The sequence below is a fragment of the Theobroma cacao genome, chromosome 1, assembly GCF_000208745.1.
Source record: "Theobroma cacao cultivar B97-61/B2 chromosome 1, Criollo_cocoa_genome_V2, whole genome shotgun sequence".
NCBI lineage: Eukaryota > Viridiplantae > Streptophyta > Magnoliopsida > Malvales > Malvaceae > Theobroma > Theobroma cacao.
In genome coordinates, this window is record NC_030850.1 from 35,550,248 (window position 1) to 35,571,783 (window position 21,536).

The window sequence follows — 21,536 nt, forward strand, 5'->3', positions numbered from 1 at the left end:
CGTCATATATCACATGATAAGGTTAAAACCAACAACACTTTGTTCATCAAGAATCATAATTAAATTCATTAGAAAGATAAATGTATATCACTAAAATTGCCTGGTAAACAAAAAAAATTCCTTGAAAAGGTCAGAAATACAAAAAGCTGAATCAATTAAAAGTACCCATATCAAGTTATCAACATTTCAACATCTTCACCGAAAGAAAAACAAAAATTCGACATCATGGTTATCCGGAAGATGATCATCGCCATCAGAAACCAAAAAAGAATCCTGCAACTTGTTTAATCAACCAATTTATCACTCAAATCAACCGTGGGCCAGAGTTTGCCGAAAATGAGAGAAGAAAAAGTCGACTAGCAAATTTGGAATCCTCTGTTTATTATCACGATCAAAATCAATCACGGTTATCAGTACCATTTTCAACATATCTAGTAATTGTTTACTGTAATTTAAATATAAAATAAGTTACCAGTACTGTAACAGCATATTTAAAGAAAATTGTTGTCTATAAATGTACACCCGAAATTTCACTACACCAAGTCTTTCAAAAAGACCCCCGAAAAAGTAAAAAAAAAGTAAAAAGTAAAGGTGAATAAATTCTATCTAGTCAAAATTCGGAAAACATCATTATCGCATTCATTGACCAGAATAATTATCGCCATCATCAACAAATTTTTACCAGCACCACCAGCAGCAGCGGCCTCTCAATGGTGGCGCTTCCATATCAATTTCCTTCCACCGGTTCCCGCGGCGATCCGTGTCTGGACCCTCTCGAACTCCGAGAACCGGCAAGGAATCGTGATTCCACCTGGCTGCGTAAACCCATACTCCTCTTCGGCTTCTCTCAAGAGCTCGCAGAACAAAGGGTGGTTAAAGTAAATAACGGGCACAAAAACTCTGTGAAAGTCGCCGTCCTTTTGACCGACGTAAACGGCCAAGTGTCCTTTCGGAACTTCCTTCGGTTTTTCATCGACAGGGTCTTGACCAATGGGAAGGTATCCCGACCCTGGTTTCACCGAGCATATAGATTTGGCTCCGTTAGTTAAGCGGCGACCCCAACCGATGAGCTTGGAGAAAGTCTTTGACTTGCAGAACGATCCTGCTTGCGTCAGGTGGTGGTATCCACGTGGGTTCCGAGCTTTGCGAATGAACCATCTGGAAATCCGGACAAGCCGTTTCCCGATCTTGAAACCTCTTATCTTTCTCATTTGTTGGTGTCAGATTATGAAGTGAAAGAGGAAGGCTTTGCGCTTGTTTTTATTTTTTTGGAGCGTACGAGAATCAGACTGAAAAGGTTTCGTTAGAATGAGATGGAGTTTAGGAAAAGGGCCATGGATCGGCCATGGACATAGTAAGGCGAAAGAGAGTCAGGCATACTTCAGAGAGAGACGTTGGTATATTTGACATCCTTATTCCTGTCTGCAACTGAGTATTTCATGCGAAACCTGATTTAAAATTTCCTAGATTAAATAGCCTTCTCTTTTTTCCTTCTTCTTTCTCTGTTCAGAAGAACCAAACTAAAGATCTTTGGCAGCCGTAGAACAATAGCAGGCCGCACAGGAGATGAAGGGCCTGTCTACAAATATAAAGTGAACCACGAAAAACTCAGCAACTAGAAAGAGAAGGGAAAATTTGAGGGAGTCAACAATAAGAGGAAATAGAGTTTGTCTTGATGGGCGGCAGTGGCACGCGCAAATTGAGTGTTGAAACTTGAAACTAGTAAGAAGCGGAATTGTGATTTAAATAGGAAAGCCAGACAGCAAGAGAAAGTCGTAGGTCAGATAAACGAAGGGTCGTCTGATCATAAGTGGCTGCGGCTAGATTTTCACTGAGCTTCAGATTATTATATGGTTAATATAAAAGAAAAAACAATAAATAATGTTCTAGAGTGAGTCATCACCGTTTGATTGATATTTCTGATTCCCACGTTGACGAGGGACTGGTCTTTCCCGTTATCTGATTGGGCGGTTAGATTAGTAATAAAAATACTTGTTAATTTTATCAGCCATCACTTTCCTGGGTCTGGACTACTAAAAAAATGATGAGGATGTTTCGACGAAACCGTCAGTTTTGGCCACGTACGTAACTTGGATCAGAACACTTTTGATAATGGACAGAAGAGACAAAACACCAGGTCTCAGTGAGCTTTGGTGCAGCAGATCACCATTTAACTTTCTTGCAACCCAATCGTCCCTCGTCCACGTGGCCTCGTGACGCAGCCCAACTTAAGGGGTGAAGTCTTTGACGTAAGAGAAGAGAAGCTTCATATTCGAATTAAATTTTTTCTTAGGTTGTTTATCACGAGTTTAGATTGAATAATTATTCAATCAATTGACATGTGATTATATTTGCATAATGTATAGTAATAAATTATTATTCATTACGAAAAAAATTATTATAAATTAATTATATTATGTCGGGAATACTAATTTGTTATAAAATTACATTTTCTTATGTTTTGAAAATTGATTCAAGACTGGACAAAATTATATTAATGATAGACTTTGAAATTTGAATAGTTTTAGCACTTTTGATTATAAACCTTTTTCAATTTTTAAATTAGATTTTAAGTATCCTTCTAAAAAGAACAATAAAAATGTTTTTGTATTTTCCTTTTCATATATATACAAATATCCCTAGTCAAAATATGAAAAGTTCATCATAGCTCACAGCGACTACGAGATGCTAATTGTGGAGTGCCTTGAAAGTCATGGCATCGTAGCATTAAATTGCAAATTGGAAGCACGCGGAAGGCCTCGAAAGGAGTTGGTAGAAAGAATTTGAGGCTACTAATTACATTTTTGGTGAGGTTGACTGATCCAACCGAAAATTTATTTCTTTTTTGTGTGACCAATATATCTTAATACAAGTTTGGTATATATATTTTGAATCTTCGATATGTATTCAATTTTGGTCGGTGATATGAATTATAATTATATTTATTCTATAAAACTAATAAGGTTAAAATATTATAAAGTGCAATTTATTTTATTCTATCATACCATCAAAATATTTTGTCACAATTAATTCATTTTTTCTGCATGTATATATTATATACAAAGACATGATAATTAATAAAACAAGAATTGAAATTTACAAAAGGGTGTACAATGATAAATATATTTATTAGTTAATTTATAAATGAAAATTATGTAAAAAATTAAAATTAATTTTTTTTAATGATCCCGATTTCAAAATCAACAAATATTTATTTTTATAACTTTATTAACATTCTCACCTTTCAAATTGAAAAAATTTGTCATATACAACTAAAGTATGATATATATAAGCATATTCTGCCATTGGATGCTTGACAAGTGTTGGATTCAGAGATGAGGTCCACATTTCCTTTGGTATACCTTACAAACATACCAGCCCTCCTCCGTTGCTCGATGAAAACAAAAAAATCGGGTGGAAGGTTGAAGATTCCGTACAGGAAGGTCGTACTTTACCGTAATACGAATTCAACGACTACTTGTAGTCGTAACACGTGGGTCCATCTGATGCTAATTTGCACAGACAATTCCAAAATGGTGGGTCCCTTTTCCACGTGGTCAAGTCCCGACAAGCAACGCTTGCGTCGATCTAAATCAGTGAATCAAGGCTGTAACAAAATAGGGTAAAAGGCTTAAAATAATCTCAAATTCGTGGAGTTTGGTACTTTGCCTATCGCCATCTGTCACTAATCACGAGTCCTCTCAAATTCAAAGACAAAAGTTTATTGGGACAAAAATCTTTGTGACTCCTGTCATTCAAATTTTTGGGCTTAAAAATCGTTGTTTTAATTTTGAACATTAACCCAATTTCCAGACGTTTCTCTTTTTTCTTTTTATGTAATTCTTCTTTGACTACCATTTTTTAGTACTTTTTCCCCCTCAATCTCACTCTATTTTATTGGCTTTGACCAAATTACTTCTCACAAATATCTTGAGTTGATGTATTGATTTGTTGAAAATGTTGTTTAATCCATGAAACATGTAACTGAATAATTTGTGTCAGAAAATGAAAAATAATGTAGTGACATTGAAGTTCTTCTTGGTCTTATCTTAATGTCAAAAAAATAAATTCGTATGGGCATAAAGACATCATGCCATGATTATATATATATATATATATATATGAAAAAATTTTATTTATTCTTTGACATACGTACGTTAAATTCAATAATATCATTTAACATTACACGAAGTTTGATGTATTTTATTTTAAAAAATTCAAATTTGAAACTTTATCTATTCCAAATTTTAAGTAAGATAAAATTTATGAGATAGGAGAGAATTGTTGATAATTTAAGAATATTGTATGCATAAAATTCGTAAGTGGAGTAGGTCAAATTCATTACGGTTATTAATATTGTCTTGACTAAAAGGTTTTGTCAGTTTAACAGAAGGTTTTATTTTTTTTAATATCCATTTTCATTATTTCTAGTCAGAGGGAGGTTTGGTTATATCTTAAAGGTTATAATAGCATTAGGAGAATCTTCAACGGAGTTACCGACCTCGGAAATTACCATTAATTATTTTAAAAAAAATCAACTGATTGTTGAACAATTTTTTTAGTATTAGTAAACATGTTGAATATAGCAACTTGTGTGTGAAATGCTTATCGAACGGTACCTTGTTATCGTTTTTAAATACAGGCTAGTCACTAGTGGACCTTTGGATGTGTACAGAAGATATATATATACAAGCTTTGAAATCTAGGTGATCAGAAAAAAGGAAATATTCAATGGCAAATGGTTTACTTTTTCGTCCTTGTAGGACGTATACCGTTAAAATAGTTAGGTTTTAAAGTTCCCATTTGAATTTTAAACTCACCAATTGCTTAGTCAATCGTGGCGTTTGCATTCTTATCTTGTTCATTAGGTTTTTCCAAAATATTTGCAACTGCCACGCCAAATCTGGACCGAAAGCTCTCTTTCACTAGCTCCTTGGCTTGTTCTCATATGACATATAATATTCATTGTCTATAATTTAAAGCGCATTGGCAAGGGTTTGAAAACTACATCTTACCTGTTCTTGGAGCAATCCAACGATCTCCTGGAGTTTAATAATCTTAAAGCCGCCTTGTTGCTGTTGTCCTGTCTTGAGAAGAGAAAAGAAACTCATAAATTTTCTTTATCAGTTCTTGTTGTTATATGTACGGATGAGTGTACCACAGTAGCTGCAAGTTCCAGATTGACCTTGTAGCTGGCTCCTAGGGGCAGGAGCTTTAGCAACACGTAGGTGTACGATATGACTTTGCTTCGGTTGCAAAGTTTGACCTCCTTTATCAAAGTTTTGTTTGTTAGGTCATAAAAAATTTATGTAATTTCTGTTGAGCTGCTGATCGACTGAAGCTGGACCCAGAAAAAAATAAAAAAAATGTTTGCAACAGTTCTCTAGCTAAGCAATGAGGGCGCCTTTAATACTGGAAAGATGATGTTTTTGTTGCAGGATTTCACAACATTGCAGCTAAGCAGCACAGATCCCTTGGTGGAAATTGGAAGAGACGTTCTCGTTTCCAAGGTAGAGGGCATATAGTTAGACTTGTTGGAGAGAGTTTCAAGTCATTTTTAAATCGTACAAGAATTGGAAATTTGGCAGATGGCCTACGTAATTTAGTCCGAGTTTATGAGCTAACTCCAGTCAAGAATGGCAGCTAAAGGCCTAGCTCTAGCTGGTTGATATGTGCATTAGCAAATCTGTGGCGCCTGTTCATTTTCTTTTCGCTATCACTGATATGCAGCCTAACACTAAAACCGAATAATTATAGCGTTACCGAACTCAAAAATGACTATAGGCAAAGAAATTATGATAAACGATATAAGAAATGGGGAAAAATTACTAAGTAAATAAACCAAAAGAAACGAATATAAAATTAGACTGAAATACACACGTATAGGGAAACTTAAACTTGAAACTTAAAAATTTCAAGATATTCTCTTTGTATACGATGGGTGTATATAATGGGTCATTGTTTGGATCTTGCTTCAAGTCTCCAAATTCATAAGATCAACCACGAGATCGGTGACGGCGCCGGAAGGGACTCAAACAATGACACAGCGATTTTCTTCTTGGAAGCCGGTACCTAGTGGATCTCAATCTACCGTGACAATGGACGTGTATTGGATAGTTATGAGCTTGGAAAGTAAATGCCTCTAGATGTCAATGGTGGTGTTCCTAACAGTTGAGTAAGAAAGACGGAATCCATCTTTTCCTACATATATTGATTAGACATAATAATTTTAGATATAATATATTAATATGACACGAAAAGATACTAAATTAAATAAATTTTGATTTAATTTTAACGTATTTTATATTTAATTATGTCTGACATGTTTAAGATATAAAAATTTTCATGTGTTAACGTGTCAAATACGATTAACACATCTAAAATATGTTTAAATGTATTTAATTAATCGTGTTATCGTGTTCAAACGTATAAACGTGTTTAATCGTGTTCAAACATATAACGTGTTTAATCGTATTATAGTATTTAAACGTGTATACATGACATGCTTATCAACTTGTTAAAAATTAATTGTCAAAGATTGTTTTAGCTTTATTTAAACAATTTCAAATAATTATTTTGAAAATATTTTTAAATTTTATAATAATAATATAATTATGTCATGTCCAAATTTTAATTTTAAATTTTGTTTTGTTATATTTGATGTTATTGTCATTTTGTTTTATTATAATTGTTTTTATAATTATTGATTTTAAATTTAAATAATAAAATTATGTTTAATTGTAAATATTTTTATTTAATCGTGTTAAACGTGTCATGTCATATATTAACATGTTTAACAAATGTGTCTAAACGTATCGTGTCGTGTTACATGATTATTAAATATATACGTGTACATATTTCAGATTTAAGACATGATTAATATTTATATCACATTCATATTTAATCTTAATATATTTCGTATCTAATCGTTTCGACATATTTAAGATACGAAAATATGAATTACCAAGTCTAATATTGATCATAATGAAACATAACCACCATGACTACGTACTCTATGACTTTGGTATCAATGATAAAATTTTAGGTCACTCAATTAATTGCGGTCAGATTCAGCTAAATTATTTACATGTGCTAACCATGTGGCTGGAAGTTTCTGCATGCCAGGTCCTCTGGAAGAAGACATGATGCTCAATTTTCTGGCAATAATTAATATTGATGCGATGCGGCGATGGCAACTGGCAATGATGTTTTGTTAAAACAAAATAATAGTCATAAAGATTTAAGAAAGAACGTTTCAATTTTTCAACCACATAATTATGGAGTTAATGGAAAATATTGATGTTTAATTAATACATAACTCAAAATTCCCATTGTTTTTCTTTGTTTCTTTATTTCTTTCTACAACAAGAAGCACTACGAGACGTATAACTCAAGAATCTCATTCTTTTACTGCCAAGAAGCACGTATAGAAACTAACCTGATAGTCAGATGTCTAATCAGATGTATAAATGTGGAATTAATTTTGTATAAATATTATAAATGTTTTATTTTTTTCTAATTGTTTTTTATTTATTAGCATAGAAAGAAAATAGTTGACACTATGATGTCAATTTATTTATTTAATTATTGAGAAGAAAAATTGTTAATATAAAAAAAATTAAAGAAAATCAAGCTAACAATGAGATTTAAAACTAAAAGGTTAACCGATTTATTATGCCCTTTTATGGTATTTTGAGTAAATATTTTGCGTAGCTTACCAATGGTTAAATGTTTAGGTGCTTTTTAGTATATTATGCTGCATCAATTTTGTTGTTCATATGACTTTTAAATATCTCAATTTCATTTAATCTTTACTGTGCAGAAGAGAATAGTTGGAAGATGGAGGGGGAGGGTGAAATGGAGAAAAGAAATGATTTTGTTTTGGCATAATGTTTGAAAAAGTTGTTAAATTAATTAAAAATTTTAAATAAATTTTTATTTTTAATACGTTTCTTAAATCTTTGTATTTTTATTTTATATCAAATAAATTCTTATAATTAATAGTTGATTAATTTTTATTAATTAGAATGTCACTTATCGTTATATATATGATATTAATGAGACGTTAATGTGAAATATGAAAAATATTATATAATTATATCATTAGATTACATTGACATATCATGTCATTATTAATTATGATATATTAAAATATTATATTATCATCAATTATAATATTGTAACATGTCACGTAGTGCTGACATGACATATCATGTGAACATCTTCTGGCAAAACACAAAAGGAGAAACTTCTTTGCACCAAGATACACATTGAGGAAAGAACATTTAATTCTTACATGAGCTATGCTTCCATGGATGGCATATTTCTAATTTTTGGATGCTTCTAAACACTTTAAGATATTTATAAATGTTTCAATGCCCTCCTTACAATATTTTTACAAATTTTCAATCCCCTCCACAATATTAAAGTGCTTTAATTTGTAACTATAAGTTTCAAATTTCATAAATATAAATTTTAAATTTCAATATTTATCCTATAAAGTTTAATTTAGCAAAAGAAAAATAAATACATAAAAGCAAAACCTTTTCAATACAACATAAAAGAAAAATCTTTTCAAATGAAATTAAAATAGAATAAGGAATTTACAATTAAGTAAAAAATTTTGAAGAATTTTTATTTTAATTCTTTCTACAACTTTAACTTTTATATATATTTTCACAATATATCCAAATCGACTTCCATTTTTATTTCCCTCGTCATTTCTCGCGCAGGTCAGTTTTTGCCATATTAGCTACATTACCAAGAAAGGCTTACAGTGTCACGATTGGAATTTGATATAATTTAATAAAATATTATTTTCTTATATAATATAGTAAAATTTACAACATAATTGTAATAAACTACTAATTTCGGTTGAGCCCAATAGAATTTGAGAATGTGAGCTTAAACCCAACCTGAAAACTAACCGAGTCTAACTCCTTGGTTTTCGAAGCCTTACCCAAATTTTTAAAAAATTAGTGTCCAAAGTCCACCCAAAATCAATGCAGGTAGGCTCAAATTTCAACGGGCTTCAGTGGTCAAGCCCAATTACCAATGGGCCGAATCACAGCTTACTAAATCCGCCAAGGCCTGACTTGCATGTAAAAAAAGAAAAATGCATGATTTATTATAATTCACAAAAGGTAATAATTTGATATTGCTGCTTGATCATGGTGCAAACACATTATAATTATTCTAGAACAAAAAGAAAACAATTTATGATTATTCTTTAAATGAACACTACAAGCTAAATGAAAAAATTGTATCATTTTCTCTCCCATTACTTAGCAAATACACGGCTCTCATCCAACGGAAGGGGTACTTCACAATCTCTTACCACCAGTATAAAGATGACACTGATTACTTATTTAGCCAAGGAAACACACTGGAAAATGAAGGTAGCCGAGCTGTAAGAACTTCGACTCCAGTTTCTGTTACCTGCATGGTAATATTCATTTAGCAATATTCATGTGTTAGGCGTGTCATGATTCTCTGTCATGTAACAGATCACTTCTACAAGACAACCAAGAAAGGGTGCACTGGCAAATCGCTAACTCAGGAGCAAAAAGGTCATTTGCAAAACGTTTCTGTAACAGACAAAACTTCAAAACACGACTATATATAGCATAGATATCATGAAAGAAAAAGCACTGGGAATGCAGAGTTACCAAAAGAGTGTGCTCAAACTGAGCACTGCGTTTGCCATCTGCAGTAACAACAAAGGTTAGGTTTCGATTCTTGTATGCAAGATGTTATGATGGTGGATTGGATTATAAAAAAAAAATGTTTGCTACAGTTCTCTAGCTAAGCAATAAGGGTGCCTTTAATACTGGAAATATGTCTTTGTTGCAGGATTTTCCACATTGCAGCTAAGCAGCACAGATCCCTCGGTGGAATTTGGAAGAGACGTTCTCGTTTCAAAGGTAGAGGGGATATCCTTATACTTGTTGGAGAGAGTTTCAAGTAATTTCTAAATGGTACAAGCATTGGAAATTTTGCAGAAGGCCAAAGCACTTTAGTCCGAGCTTATGAGCTGAGGCCAGTCAAGTATGGCAGCTAAAGCCCTAGCTGGTTGATATGTACATTGGCAAATCTGCGGTGCCTGTTCATTTTCGTTTCGCTATCACGGATGCAGACTACACTAAAACTGAATAACTATAGCTTTACCAAATAATTAGATTGATGTCCCACAAATAACTACAGGCAAATAAATTATGATGGATAATAAATGAAATAGAAAAAGTTAATAAACAAATAAAACCAAACGAAACCAATATAAAATTAGGTTACATAGATGTATAGTGAGATTGGAACTTGAAATTTAAAGATTTTAGAATATTTTTTTTATTACTGAGATGAAGTCTCCTTGGTAGTAAAAGGATACAGTCATATAAATAAACCCAATCTCTAAATTGAATAAAAAATTAATTCAAATATAAATCTTTCAAAATTGGACACCAATTAAACTAGCCATTTTATATATTGGGTGTCCGAAAATAAATCATGTTCTTTGATTGGGGTCATTGTTTGGATCTTGCTTCAAGCCTCCAAATTCATAAAATCAAAACATAAGATCGGCCACGGTACCGGAAGGGACTGAAAACAATGAGAGAGCTAGCTTAGGCTGGAGATTTTCTTCTCGGAAAGCTTAAACAATGGATGTGAATGAGCACGTGTATCTGAAAATTATGAGCTAGGAAATTAAATTACTTCTAGATATCAACGATGGTGTTCGTGATATTGTGTAAGCATGACGGAACCCATCGCTCTCTACATATATTGATTATAACGAAGCATGATCACCCGGAACTACATACTATATGATTGGTATTAATAAAATCTTAGGTCATTCAATTAATTGCAGTCGGATTCAGCTAATTATGTAGCTGTGCTAATCATGTGGCAGGAGGCTTGTGCATGTCAGAGTCCTCTAGAAGAAGACACGATGCTCAATTTTCTGGCATTAATATTGATGCGATGGCAACTGGCAATGATGTTTAGTTAATACAGAATGATCACGAAGATGTAAGAAAGAATGTTTCTACTTTTCAGCTACTGCAATTATGGAGTTATCACAAAGATGAGAGAGTATGTGAATGACATGAACGGTGCTTTGAAAGATAAGTTTATTGCTTTGATCTTTTAATGCATTGCTCTGTTGAAAAACGTACTAAACTGCCACTGAAAAGTTGCCGACGGAATCCTCCAAAGCTAGTTTCTACTTGATTTATAGAAACAATTAGTTCTGAAAATCAATTTAGGAAATAGATAGAGCGAGACATTGGAAGAAGGCTAACAAGAAGCAGCACTTGGTCGATTATGGTTCTACCCATTTTTCTGCTCACCGAGGCCAGAGCCCATAATGGAAGTGAACAAAGCTTCCTCGGCTTCTGGGCCTCTATCGTTTTAGAGTTTACAACCCTTGTTTTGTTCTTGGTTTGGGCCATGCTCGGTTCAATCAAAGTTTGGATTGGGTTAGGGCCTTCCCCAATCCGCTTCTCCAAACAGCATAGATCTTATTATGTTTTTACAAAATTGTCAATTGGTATTCCTTATTCTTTAAATTTTATATATTTTATCTTGAATTATATTATTATATAAATATTTGATTAATTTTTTAAAATTATTATTCAATATTCAAATATCTTAGAATTATTCATTATATCTCCGCTTAAAATTAAATTAATAAATTAAAATTTATTCATAAAAGATAAATTAAATTGTTATTCAAATTCGTGATAAGATAGTAATTTTATTTATCAAATTCATAATCTTATTTAATCAGGAGTAATATAAGGTATCCAACTACAAGATATCCATTGTTATTTTTAAATTTTTGACATCTAACCGCTAACAATTTCTCACAAAGTTATATTCATTGCCAATAGAAGAAAGAAAATAATTATGTTTAAGCACATCATTATGGATGGATTGTTTTTATCAATGTTCTTTCTCACTCCTAAAACGACCACAAATATTATGTTTCAAGTAATTTATTTAATTTTACTATTTTGACTAACCAATCAGGCCCGAGCTTATCTATTCTAGATGTTCATGTTCAAGTTCAACGGTCCAGATACAATCTCCAACATGAAGTGCCCGTAGGAGATCCACTCTCCCTTAGAGAAACAGAAAAACAAAATAGGAAGATCGAAATCGGAAATCGAAAATCGAAGCAGAAGAACAAAATCAAGTAGTCCCAGCACCCAGCAGCATTTTCATTTCTCCAATTGAATGAGGGTAACTAACTGTAATAACTGAACCAATCTCCACCGTTGGATCCACATAAGAACACAACGCCAATAAGAGGGAGAAGCTGAAAAGTGCGAGCGATCCGAATTTGAAGAACGAAGATCCAAATGACGGATCCGATTCTGGATCTACAAGAATCGGGTTGGGAGGAACTGAGGCGAGAAGCTCGAAAGATCGAAGGCGATCTCGATGTCAAACTCTCTTCTTATGCTAAGCTCGGTGCTAGGTTCACCCAAGGAGGTTTGCTCATTTTCCTGCTACCTTTTTCCATGTTTCTGTCCCTGTTTTGAATTTCGTTCCCGTGATTGTATTTTCTGTCATATGCATTGCATTTTCGATTTTCTTGTGGTGGATTTCTGAAATTATGAAGAAATCTGTTGAAGAACTGAACAAACTCCAAGGGGTAAATAGATTGGATTTGTTTAAAACAGAGAATTGTTTGTTGTTAGCAAGATTTATTCTATTTAGGAATCCATAGGAATACGGTGAGCTTGCTTTTCCTTTGTGATGATATGTACTTACATTTAGGTTATTTAGATACTGGTTCGCCAACGGTTGGGTCAAGCAGGTCATGGAAGTCTATGGAAATGGAAATTCAATCATTGCTTGAGAAACTGCTGGATACAAATGATGCTATGAGTAGATGTGCTGCATCTGCTGCACCGACTACTTCAGTGACACAGAAGCTTGCAAGGCATAGAGACATACTACATGAGTTTACTCAGGTTTATTCCATTTGACTATGGTGTAATTCTTATCAAGACTTGTTTTTATAAGTCAGATTTCCACGTTTATTACCAAGTATTATGAGCCTCGAAGAGATATGAATATTTTGTGATATCTTGTCCTACCTTCAAATTATGAGTGTAGCAGTCACCTTTCTTCTAGGGCTTAGAATAGTCCCACAATTTCTAACCGTTCAAATTATTTATTTAAGAGTTCATGGTCCATGATTTTTATTTGCTTGACAAATAATTCAGGGGTTACCTTTTCTGTTTTCTATATGTGTACTTAAAGAAGCATTTTTTTTCCATGGGCAATTGGGAATACATAAAACCCCTTCCATGTACATGAAAACTTGCTGTAGGGATAACATGTGATTTGCAGTCTTGTTGTGTTTGACAACAAACTAGAAGTGTCCTTATCTCCTTATTTCGAACCATGAGAGAAGTGGAAGAAGAGCCTTGCAGTATCGCTGTTACCTGTTACAGATCCAACTAAGCCCCAAATGCATTCACTAGCTCTCAATTTCTGAACTATATATTCCTCCTTCATGCATTTACATTGCTGTAGAACCAAAACATAGGATTTCTTAAAGTGCTTTATTTGCTATTCTGGTTCATTGCACTATAAATTAATGTACCCATGTTCCATGGAATAACCACTGATTATTGCTGCTTTTAGATGTTTATCATTTGGACAAGTTGATTAGTATTTCTATCCTTTTGAAGTAATGATATAAATTTTGTTAGGAATTTAGAAGAATCAAGGGAAATATAAATTCAATGAGGGAACATGCAGAGCTTCTGAGTTCTGTCAGGGATGATATCAGTGAGTATAAGGTAGTCATATGATTTAAACTCTCAACTTTGTCACTCTCATTGCTAGTTCTATGTTGTTTCCCTAAGTTTACCTTATCTGCCTTCATGCAGGCATCTGGGAGTATGTCACCGAGAATGCAGTTACTCAGAGAGCGGGCAGCCATCCATGGAAGCATAGCTCATGTAAGAATTAAATGTTCTTTCATCAATGTGTATCTTGGTGCAAAGAAGTTTCCCCTTTTGTGTTTTGCCAGAAGATGTTCTATCTTGCAATTACTTAATGGCTTGGACGGGATGTTGATTTGGATGTGTTACTCACTTACACTTAACAGAAGAAAGATCCTAAAACTAGTGATTTGGTATGTAGAACCCAAAATCTCTAGTCTCAAAATCTAAATCTCAGTTACCAAAAGCTAACTCAAAGTTTTGACAAAAACCCTTTTTATATGAGATGCATAAACCTTGAATCAAGCCCATATAAATAAATGACAGCGAACTCTGAAAATACTACCCCAAATAACAAAGCCCTATTTCCTAAATTTTTTGCCTATAACAAGCATTCCTTCAGTTTAGATGATGGCCTTTGATCAGTTTGATTTTTGTTGCTTAATGATGTATACCCTTTTGCTTCTTGATCATCACCACTACATGTGTTCCTGATTGCTTTCTTGCCATGGAAGGAAGAACTGAATTTAATTCAAACACTACGCAGGAGACTCATGACCCCTGAAAGTTGATTCTTCTTAGTGTTATTATCTGCTATCATAGTTGGGGATTTATAGCAGTTCATACTTCATTCTAGCAGTGATGCCATGAATTTTGCATCATCTGCATTTTCAGCTCAAGTGAAACATAATATGTGACTAAGTTCTAATTTATGTACCCAAAAAGGAAACTTTTGTACTTGGGCTGGGAGGGAGAAAGAGGAACTCAATCGAAGTCCAAAACGGATCATGTAACCTCTCTCTCTCTCGTACACAGACAAAAACTTGTGCACGCTTGCACAAACACAAAAACAAGCATCCTTCTTTGCATACACATCCTTTTTTCTAGCTGTCTACAGGTAATTTAGGTATCTTAAAAGCACTTTGGTTCCGTTTTTACTTGACAAGATTGATGTGACACATGGAAGAACACTCTAGGCGTCCCATGGGTGTCATAATATTTTGTTTTGCTAGCTTCAGTGCCATGTTACAAATCACGTTTGTATCTTTATTTATTTTGGGTACTTTTTTTCCTTTTCCCTATCTGTCAAAGAGTTATATAATTTCCATCTTCCTGACCAATCTGTTTGCTTCCAATAGATAGATGATGTGATCAATCAAGCTCAAACGACAAGGGCAGTGCTGGGCTCCCAAAGAGCTTTGTTTGGAGATGTTCAAGGGAAAGTAAAACTTCTAAGTGACAAGTTCCCTGTTATCCGTGGCTTGCTTGGTACTTTTCAGTGTATCTTTATTATTGACTTTGTGTTCTTTATATTATTTATTACTAATTAAGTTCCTTTGTTTTCTAGGTTCTATCAGAAGGAGGCGTTCAAGAGACACTCTTATTCTGTCTGCAGTAATTGCAGCTTGTACGTTGTTCCTCATTATTTATTGGCTCTCAAAGTAACTAGAGATGCCATTTTACTAATACCCAAATGTTGAAAGTGGTTGTGTTTTGCTAAGAGAATTTTGCTTATAATTTGTTAGAACAGATCAAATATCTCTGTAGCTATGCTTGATCACAGAAAACTTTCATCGTTGTTTCATATGCAAATCTATTCATTGCTCCGACACAGAGGTTTGGTGGAGTCAACGGTGGTTCCTTGTCATGGTTCAATCGTGGGGTCAATTTCACTTTGTGGTCACAGGGTCTCGCCAAGTTTTTAGGTGCCCTTAATTTCAGCAATATGCGAGCTTTGCGAGCTTGATCTGTTAATGGTCGAGACACTGGCAAGGGGGCAGCGGTGACAAAAATCCAACTGGCATTTCAAACAAAATTATCAAAACATCATATACCATTGCTGCTGCTCTTAATTGAATATTGATTAGTATTAATTTACTTGAACCCATTCACAATTTTCTCAGTTGGAGAAGAGAAAAAGAAAAAGAATGAAGAGGGAAAGAAAACTTAAAGAGGCAATAAGTGATCAGAACTGGATCAGTAGATCCTGAATCCTGCTGTACCTGCAGAGGGGGGTGGACTTTATCTGAACTGAATCACAAGACCAGCTAAAAATCATACTTCTACCAATTAAGGGTGGAGAGTGGTGGGGAGGGGGGGGGGGGGGGTGGGGCAAGGGAGTCGGTACACGTGGCATTGGCAGTGCAAGCAAAAACAAAAGAAAAAGAGAGAGAGGGATGCATGTATCTTACTTTCATGTTATGTTGGCAACGTGCCTCGAGGCTACAGCCTGAGCGAGGGAGGAGGCCCATCTGTTTGCTTTGAGGGCTGATATGGCTGCCTCGACACAGTTTGCAGTACGTACAACGTACTTTGTTTTCACAGTGAAACTGTTCACTCCCTACTGGCTACTACGCTACTGCAGCAGCAGCAGCAGCTTGAGATGCCAAAAGAGGCTACACCCTTCACCCTCCCTATAAATGTCATCTTTATTGGACTTCTACCCCATCACCAGACTCAGAGCTCCACCGAGATTAGAGTTCCTCCTCGCAGGCTTTTTCCAGACACTCGCTGGATATCTACCGCTCATATCTCTCTACTGTTTTCCTATATTACACTTAACTTGTACTTTTTCTTATATCAAATGCTAGTTTCATTTAATTAATTACTCAAACACTAGCAACAGCCATGCCTTTGAATACAAATCTTTTTTGTTCTCAGAACATAATTTTATAGAGTATGCTTTGATCAGAATTGAAATAAATATGAAATTAATGATTATTGTAAGAACAACTTTTAGCTCCCTTTTTGACAAAACAAAAGAGGGTTAGAAAATGGGTCAATGAGGGTACGGTGGGAGGAGACAGGAAGGCTGCACAAAGGGAAAACAATTGGTTTTATTTTTGGCTTAGTGCTGGTCGACACCCCAACAATCAGTGAGGAAAACTATAGGCAGGGAATGAAGTCATTTTCAGGTAAGCTTTCAGCTAACTTCCATGTTTTTGTATTACTTCTCTCAACATGCTTTGAGCTTTCTTCCAAAGCTACATTCAACATTTCTTTTTTTTTTTTTTCTTTTTTGGGTACAAAATTTCAGCATTTTCTTAAATGTTCATAAAAGGGTTGGCTAGCTAGAGACGAATTCTCCATCTAATGGAAGCATTGAATGTGTCTACTGCCAATTATATATAAAATTGAATTATAGCATTATTAATGCATGATCATAGGTTTCATGTAAATTTGTCAGAGGGAGCTTTTCAAAGAGAAAAATGGTGGATGGAAGAAGAGAAAGGGCATTAAGTCCAAGTGTCCAACCAAAAGATTAAAATAAGACGAGATGTACTTTGGAAGTAGGCCATCGCTCTCTGATGGGTTAAGGTTTTCATTAGAGTGTCTTTTGTTTTTTCCCATAGAAGGTCTCCTTGGTCGGATCCAGTCAATTATATGTCTGAGTCCGATCTCCATCCTTGTGTCCCACAATGACTTTGAACGTACGAAAACGCCCATATGTCGAGAGCTATGTTTCAGCTAATATTTTTGTCTCCTTAACCCAATATCTGATATTAACAATATACTATACTATGCTAGTATAGCATATATATGTACGTATGATAAGTAGATTAATATATTCTTTTTTCTAAGTCAAATAAATGCATTCAATTCGAAAAATCGGTGGACAAGGTAGATTAATGTATTTATTCGTATCAATACAAAAAATGAGGGTCTTCCTTTGAAAATTTCCGCTAGAATTATAGCGAGATATATATTTTTGTACATATGTGTCTTTAGGTTAGCATCTTATTAATCAATCATCTTAACAGAGTTAGAGAAAAAGAAAAACCTAATTAAACTTGTATGCTTCTTCTTCTAGACAATTGACCAGTTAGTAGGAATGGAAATCACCCCATGGGATGTGTAATACGTGAAAAGACTCTGCCATATAAGATATATGTAATGGAAAATCGTGGGTAAAAAAGGACCTTTGGTTGCTAAATTTGTGACTCCAGGGGCCACCATTAGCCATTGTTCTTGGCTGTGGCTCCAAAGGCATACCATTAACTTCCAACAGAACCTGCCAGGCCAGCGATGCCCTAACTACAGAGAGACATTCAAAGCCTGCCCAAGGCATCCATACAGGACCCACGGTCATTTGTAACTAGGTGACTTAAAATTTTACCTTTAAGGGCAAATCTGGGGAAAACAAAACCCTTTTGCACACATGGGGATGGATGGTGATAGTTTTCAAAAATGTTAGAGAAATGACAGCCATCTTTTTCAGCAAAGTTAGGGTTACTTTGCAAACATCTAGCAACAAAAAGTAAAACCCTCCATGGAGCAGATGCAGCGTAGGTATAGTGGCCTAACCAAATTAGCTATAACACCAGCCAAAAGGAAAATAGAAGATAGAAAATCCATCTCTATGCAATGCAAGGACAAAAAAAAGTAAATTCGATTAAAGGATTTCTGTCTTCTGTTGTCACTGACAACTACCTATCTCTGTACATGTATGAGAGAGAAGATATCTGAGTGGTCAAATCGATATATCAAAAGCTTTTTAGTGTAATACTTTTTGTTTGATTTTGTTATTCTTTCTATGTACTAATAATTTGGCGGTGAAATACTGAATTCCCTCCCAAGGAGGCGCAGAGTATCTGAAAACGAGTCTCCCCTACCTATTACCAGCTCCCTCATGTAGCAGGCATACCTATCCTGAAAGCTGCCGGCGACGAAACTATAACTATTTGTCACATTACGAGGTCATATGAATGTTTATGTAGTGGTTTTATTTTAAGTGTAAACCTTAATAATTCTTCATTTTAAGAATCAAGTTCAAGAAATGGACTTGGAAGGAGTAATCAGGAAACAAGGTCAGAAACTAACGCGGCAATTGCCAACCCCTTGAGAGATAAGAAAACCTGATGGGTGACTTTGAGAAATTTTTGCTTCTTGTTTTCCTTCAGCTTGAACCCCACTGGTAAGTGCATTGGATTTAAAACCACCCACGATGCCATTTTAGCATGTTGATTCTATAGAAGAACTCGTGATGATCAGTACATGATTTTTCCTTATGAAATGATAGGACAACACTGGTATATATGTGACCCTCTATGTGCTAATATCTTCGATTCTATCACATCTTGGAATGAATGAATACGGATGTTCAAAATCATGAGAAAATAAGTGACAGGTTCAGCTTCTTCCTTGGCTTTTCTTTGGTTGCTAAAATTCAGAGTCCCTTTTTTCGGCTATTCTTTAAGCAGTAGTGACATTCATTTTATCCTTTTGGCCATGGCCGGTTAGATTTCACACGGCGCCAATGCACAGATTCTTCTTTTTTTTTTAAGGCTCTTAACTTACAAAACCACCATTTTTGGAGGGGCATAGTAAGGAAAAGACAGATGAGTCCCAATGTGTAGTGAGGTGGATAAGTTGGATTGGAGGTGGAAAGGCAGACCAGACCAGGTTACACAAAAGCTAAAGTAAAATCTATAGAGAATAGGTGCCCGGCATTTAGGGCTTTATTTTAACAAAAGAGTTTTTACAAAGATATGATATTGTGGCCCAGTTGGAGGCACCGTGGAATTGTAGAGAACCGAGAAAGGGCTTTCACAGCCCCTCTTAACTGTGAAAACAACAGGTGAATGAGCCAAAGCTAATCACTCCCATGCACACGTCCCTTTCTTACTTCCTCTCCCCCACCTCTGCCGCCTCTGCTCTCTCTCTCTCTCTTACAAGAACACATCCATTGGGAATGCCAACCATTCATTTTCTTTTGCCCTTTAACCTCAGCCGTTTATTAAAATTTCCCTCTCTCCCCTTTTTTTTTTCTACCGGGGCCTGTGTATGATACATCAATAACTTGTACAAACTATTGAAACTACAACCATGTACCAATGAGCCATATTTACAATACAACAAGTAGGGAGAGAGAACGAAAACACTTTCTGGCTCTGATCCATCTCCTAGTATATTAGTAGTATCTCTTATCTCTCCTTCTTTTCTCTCTCCCTCTCTCTTTCTCTCTTTTCTCTATCCTTCATCCTCTTCTTTGTATCTTTAGCAACTCAACAATCAAGAAGATCAGATCAAGGTGTGAGAAACCTATCAAAATCCACTGATCAGTCAATCTATCAATCAATCAAATCAAGGCCTTAATAAGAAAAAAAATTCAGGAAAATCTAAAGGATGTCGTCCTCATCAGCTGCTTTTTCACCGGACCACCTATCTCCCTCCGACCAGCTCTGTTACGTCCATTGCAACTTTTGCGACACAGTTCTCGCTGTATCACTTTCTCTCCCTCTCTCTCCCCTTTTCTTTTGTCCCCATTGTTTCGTTATTCCTTCCTCCAAACCCTTTTGGGCTTTTTATTTTTTCTTCTTTAGTTTTTACAATTGCATTCTTTTTTTATTTGTATCCATCAGGTGAGTGTTCCGTGCACTAGCTTGTTCAAGACTGTCACGGTTCGATGCGGCCACTGCACCAATCTTTTGTCCGTCAACATGCGTGGCTTGCTTCTTCCTGCAGCCAATCAGCTTCACCTTGGCCATTCTTTCTTTACCCCTCAGAATCTGCTGGTAAATACTATTCATTTTCGTTTATGAAGAAATTAGGGTTTCAAATTCTACAGTCACAATTAACCTTTCTTTTCTTCCTTTCACACTTAATTCTCCACACACTGTTCAAGTTTCCTTTTAAAATTTAGTGTTGGGTGACATTTACATATATGCCAGGAGGAGATCCGAAGTGCACCGCCGAACATGCTGATCAATCAGCCAAACGCAAGTGACACGGTTATGCCTGCTATTCGAGGAGGAGTTGAGGAGATCCCTAAACCTCCGGTGGTCAACAGACGTGAGATTCTTCACATTTTGTTTAGTGTTATTATTATTTTATGCTTTCACATGGTCTTTTTCCTAGCTAGAAATTCCAAGCTAACTAGCCACACCAAATCGATTTGGGTCTTTTTGTTTGAGAAAGTCAAAGTTTCTCACACCCTTTGTGCTTTAATATTGTATAGTTTAACTAGCCTTTTCAATACACAGAAGTCTCTACTCCAATTTAAGAAAGAGTTGAGGCAAAAAGTCAAGACCCCTATGCTTTACATGCCTACTTCCCCAGTAGTGTCTATGCTTTCGTCTTTCTTGCTCTTTGACCACCTTCTTTCCTTCTTGCCTATATGGTAGCAATACCACCAATTCCACTGGAGATCTATAGCTATTGTTTAGTTGCATTGCTATTCTTATTGCTTTATGGTTGAAACTTTTTCTTTTGGTTCACAAGTTTACTTTCTTCAGACAACCTTTTTTTTATGGTATAAGAAATCTTTTCCTTTTACTCAAATGAGTGATTCCTTTGCTCTCTTCTCTTTCTGGTTACCTTACCATCAAACCTAGCGTACAAATGTCACTAGCTAGCTTCCAGTTTTTGTCCATGTACATATATCTGAAATTAATTAAGAAAGAGAGGGTTCAGGTTTCTCCCCCGGGAAACTAGATGTACAAGAAGAATCCATGCAAAAGATAGATAGATAGATAGATAGATCTGTAGAGATGATGATGAGATGATGATGGAGAGAGAGAGAGAGAGAGAGAGAGAGAGAGAGAGAGAGAGAGAGAGAGAGAGACGAACGAACGTAAC

General features: G+C 35.1%; 3 protein-coding genes across 4 annotated transcripts in view; 2 read left to right on the top strand and 1 right to left on the bottom strand.

Moving 5' to 3' along the window:
- LOC18614332 (auxin-responsive protein SAUR36) lies at positions 460 to 1,799 on the bottom strand. Its single transcript, XM_018122230.1, has one exon. It carries the CDS (start codon positions 1,209 to 1,211, stop codon positions 708 to 710), a length of 504 nt encoding a protein of 167 aa, XP_017977719.1. The 5' UTR covers positions 1,212 to 1,799; the 3' UTR covers positions 460 to 707.
- On the top strand, positions 12,086 to 15,590 carry LOC18614334 (Golgi SNAP receptor complex member 1-2). Of its 2 annotated transcripts, none has more exons than XM_007052049.2 (6): positions 12,086 to 12,492; positions 12,781 to 12,977; positions 13,725 to 13,814; positions 13,905 to 13,976; positions 15,098 to 15,227; positions 15,307 to 15,590. In XM_007052049.2, the coding sequence occupies exons 1-6, from the start codon at positions 12,360 to 12,362 to the stop codon at positions 15,402 to 15,404; spliced, it is 720 nt and encodes a 239-aa protein (XP_007052111.1). In that variant the 5' UTR covers positions 12,086 to 12,359; the 3' UTR covers positions 15,405 to 15,590. The 2 variants fall into 2 exon arrangements, with proteins under 2 accessions (XP_007052111.1, XP_007052112.1); XM_007052050.2 differs by having other exon boundaries at positions 12,098 to 12,492; positions 12,790 to 12,977.
- LOC18614335 (axial regulator YABBY 1) overlaps positions 19,802 to 21,536 on the top strand; it is a 3,037-nt gene continuing 1,302 nt past the window's right edge. Inside the window, exons 1-3 of the mRNA XM_007052051.2 lie at positions 19,802 to 20,180; positions 20,321 to 20,473; positions 20,630 to 20,750. Coding sequence (XP_007052113.2) covers positions 20,085 to 20,180; positions 20,321 to 20,473; positions 20,630 to 20,750 — 370 coding nt within the window. The 5' untranslated portion in view covers positions 19,802 to 20,084. The remainder of the gene's footprint in view (positions 20,181 to 20,320; positions 20,474 to 20,629; positions 20,751 to 21,536) is intronic.